The following is a 4,523-nucleotide window of genomic DNA, read 5'->3' on the forward strand; positions in this document are numbered from 1 at the left end:
CTCTTGTTGCCATAGCAATGAATAAATAATATTGAAAAGAGAAAAATAATGTCAAAGTGCACACACAAACAGATACTATCCAGAAATGACATGTCATGTGGCCTGTTAATCATTTATATACGAGAGGTGTGTTTCTCGTGGGTTCGAGAATAATCAATAAGACTCTTGCATCACGATTTGTTTAGAGAAATCTATAGCCAGTGGTTGTTAACATTTTAAGCATAACAAAATGTGACCTGATTTCAATGAAAATGATTCACTGATGTAAAAGTACATATGACACTTTGTTTGAAAACTTGTATGTGATGGAGATAAATGGATCTCATTTTTGGATTCAGTGTACAGGAATTACTGAAGAACATGTAAAAATTTCAAGACAATAAAACCATTGCAGGCCTGTGTTATTCCTTCAGAAAATCAAATAAGTTATCAAAGCTAGTTGGTGTAACTAGCAAATAAAAAAATAAAAAAAGTCCACATTTTATAAAAAAGACAGGACATGGAAGGAAGGGTTTGTTATTTCATAAACAATTAAGGAAATGATAAATTTCATTTCAAACTCAAACTACAACCTGAGAGGAGAAGGAAGTATAAATTAACTATTAATAAAACGTTCTTTATTTAGAAGTGTTTAATATGGCTAATGGAATTTGTAAAATTAATTTTTTTCTACAATAAAAAAAAGCAAATAATAAAAAAAATTAAAATGAGCACATATTTGTTAAACTTTTCATTAACTATTATGATGTATCATTTCTTTAGCTCTTGATTATTTGTTTGCCCTATGTTTGAATTGCACACTATTTTTGGCTATTAAATTTGTATGAACCATCTAGTATTGTTTGAAAAAGTCCAATACTTGTAGTATGTCCTGCAATATATCCAAGTTTTAACATATCGGTGGATGTTATTCAGCAATAGTTGGGGGAAAAAAGCCATACACAGACCAGTCATTTGCAGCAGGCTGTAATGTTTGAAAAACACACTAGGGGTGTAAAGAGCTCACATCAAGCAGTACATAGGGGGTGTTAGCAGGATGGTGCTGTTTCTCTGTTCTTTGTTTAAAAAAATTGGACAATAGAAGTTCATTCGTATTGATTGAATTGTACTGTTTTTATATTAAGTGAATGTGTGATTATATTTTAAGGGCAAAGTAGGGTAAGAGACACCTTAATAAACAAAGTAACAATCAATAAATTTTTAAATCCAGTAAATTTGGAAAAATTAAATTGTTATAATCTCCTTAAAGTCTGGCACATAATATCTTGGACTAGAATCATAAGGTAATTACTCTTTTGTAACTTACAGAGAAGAGTAAGATGGTATTTACATTTTGTACTAGGAAATAAAACATCAAAAAGTAAAGTCACAAGCTTGCATTTCATAAAAAGTCAAGTTAATTTGAAATAAATCTGCTTTGTATAGTCATTTGTATGAAGCAAGATTTTTTGTCCTGTTTGTGTTTAACTGTTGGGTAGTGGAAGATATTCAATTGTTATCCTAGTCATTTGCATGAAGCAAGATTCTTTGTCCTGTTTGTGTTTAACTGTTGGGTAGTGGAAGATATTCCTTTGTTATCCTCACACATATTGTGTACAGGAGAATCACTTCAATAAGCAGTGGCAACATCAAATGATTTCTGTGCAATCAATTCTTAAAAAAAAGAATCTTGTATGTTTCAATCTCATCACTGGATGTACTAGACATGCTAGAATCAGAATCATCCTCATCATGATCTCCATAATCACTTGAACCTTCATAACCAACAGAATAAATTTCAATGTCATTGTACATGTCTGACTTCCATTTCTTTGCTGCACATTCTACAGATATGTTAGAAGGATTTGTATCAAATTTCCTTTTCCTCTGTTTTTTGCCATAAACTTCTCCAAGGTTGCTTGTAATACTTGCTCCATAGGTCCATACAAAATCATTTGTTTTAATCAGTAGAAGGTTCTCCACTGTTGCATGTTTTAAATAAACCTTTGTTAAATGAGCATGTGGGTAAGGTGACTAAACCATACCTTAATAAACAATATTATTGGGTCTAATGCAGAGCACTATTTCCACCAGCATACAAACATTCTTAAATTCGTTCCTTCTGTATAGGAGCACACTCTCCTCATTGTGGCTCTATTCATGTAGTACTTACCATTCTGTGTAGTTCCTTCCATCTTAGTTTTATCAGAATTGTTCATTTTTAGTGTCTCATAAAAATGCTTTGCAAGTGAATTTAAACATTCAGTTTCCCTGATGGTGTTACCCCAGTTTGCTGGATCTATCTAAAACATACTTTGATAAAGTTCACTCTCAAATCAGGCTTGTTTTGATTCAAGACAAGCTTCTGTACTTAGATTGACTCTTATTCTCAGATAGTCTACAGTTTTATCATGACAGTCTACATTGTTCATTAGACAGTAGTTGACACTGACAGTAGTGTATTCCCCATTTTCTTTTTTTTGGTGCCCTGATTTAAGCAAAGTGCTCTCAAGATGCCAGGATTTCTAGTTCAAGTTTGGCTTTTTCAAAAGATTTTCATAGTGTGTAGCTGAAGTTTCTTCCATGAGTTATTGTAAGGTATGCTTTGCTTTTTCTACTACAAGCTATATCTGATAGGATAAACTGTTTTCTTTTTCCTACGGTAGACAAAATAGACATGTATTTTTGTTCAAGGAACATTTTGACAGAAAAGTAAAGTACTTTATCTCTTTTAAGTAAGAGTCCATGAAATTTAGCTGATACTACTACTATTTCTTTCCAATTGACAAGGGAATTCTCTATTGCTTGAGTAAGAATGCTCAATTACTCAGTAAATGATTTTCACCATGTCTTATGTGTGCAAAAAATCATCTATCATGTAGGAAAATTAAAATGCTGCACACCAAATGTAGTGGCAGTTTTCTCAAAGTGCCTTTTTGAACTTTATTATGTAAATATTACAATTGTTTTATTTAAATGAAAAACTTCTATTTCTCATCGACCAGATTTCTTTGTTGGATGACAAGTTTTTCTTAGTGGAAAAGTAATTTAGTTTCTTTTTCACCTTGATCACTCTAATGTTAGAAAAACAATCCAGGTGTATTTCTAGGGAGCCATGAAAGTTCCTTCAAATTCTGAACTGCAAAATTTTAGCACATACACATAAATATTGAAGTTTTGCATACCTTCAAACCTCAAACAAACTACATACACAAATATAAATATTCCTTTCACAAACCTTCAGTCACACACAATAACAAATGTACTTAAATTAATGCAACATTATAATAATTATTATTATTATTATATTGCATTTGTTTACAGTAGGAGTCCAAAAAAATTTCACTGCCAGCTCTAAGAATATATAACACAATGTTACAAGAAGTTTTGAATGGATATAATACACATTATTTTTTGTTTCTGGTAGCATTAATATAAATCATGATTTTTACTAAATCAATTGGTGATGTTGAAAGACTTTGTGACAACTATATATTACCTGATCTGTAAAGTTGAAGGATAGTGTACATAAGTCATTTGATGATGTTGAAACACTTCATGACAACTATGTATTATCTATTCATATGATCTGGGTTACTTCAGTTTACTCTAAAATTGATGAGTTTTTTTTTTTGTAAATGATCTTCTGGTGTGGAAAATATCAAAATTAGGTTAATTTATGCATAAGATAGTACTGATAACTGAGTTAGTTTAATAATTTTTCTGTACTAAAAATCAATCAAACTTACTATTCTTATTAATAAAGTAATTAATTAATTGACCTGTGTGCTGATTTGTTATTTATTTGTAACTCCATATTTTCTAGTACCTGTTTTAGGTGTATCATGTTCAAAGTAAATGATTTGAGCATTTCTATTGTTTTACTGCTGAGTACAAGCAGTTTTTGTTGTTAATTAGTATGTTAGACACTAAACATGATTAATGTGTACTAGCTAAGTCCAATATTAAACATGATTTGTAATTACTAGTGGAAGAGAATGATTTAGATATTGAGTATATTCTTCATAAGTATATGGATATGAAGACGGTTGATGTTGAACTACTGGTTTAGTGGGAGTGAATGATTTAAACATTGAATATGTTCTTCATAAGTATTTGGACTTCATATCCAAATACTTATGAAGAACATATTCAATGTTTAAATCATTCTCTCCCACTAAACCAGTAGTTCAACATCAACCGTCTTCATATCCAGTTACTTATGAAGAACATAATCAATGTCTAAATCATTCTCTCCCACTAAACCAGTAGTTCAACATCAACCGTCTTCATATCCAGTTACTTATGAAGAACATATTCAATGTTTAAATCATTTTCTTCCACTAAACTAGTAGTACAATGTCAACCGTCTTCATATAAATCATTCTCTCCCACTAAACCAGTAGTACAACATCAACCGTGATCATATCCAAATACTTATGAAGAACATATTCAATGTCTAAATCATTCTCTCCCACTAAACCAGTAGTACAACATCAACTGTCTTCATATCCAGTTACTTATGAAGAACATACTCAATGTCT

At 30.9% G+C, this 4,523-nt stretch overlaps 1 protein-coding gene across 1 annotated transcript in view; it reads left to right on the top strand.

The window, feature by feature from the left end:
• LOC111088987 (mitochondrial enolase superfamily member 1-like) overlaps positions 1–2,587 on the top strand; it is a 10,606-nt gene extending 8,019 nt beyond the window's left edge. Inside the window, exon 3 of the mRNA XM_022400491.1 lies at positions 2,478–2,587. Coding sequence (XP_022256199.1) covers positions 2,478–2,548 — 71 coding nt within the window. The 3' untranslated portion in view covers positions 2,549–2,587. The remainder of the gene's footprint in view (positions 1–2,477) is intronic.
• The last annotated feature ends 1,936 nt before the right edge of the window (positions 2,588–4,523 follow it).

This window comes from Limulus polyphemus, unplaced genomic scaffold (genome assembly GCF_000517525.1).
Source record: "Limulus polyphemus unplaced genomic scaffold, Limulus_polyphemus-2.1.2 Scaffold4930, whole genome shotgun sequence".
In the NCBI taxonomy this organism is placed as follows: Eukaryota; Metazoa; Arthropoda; class Merostomata; order Xiphosura; family Limulidae; genus Limulus; species Limulus polyphemus.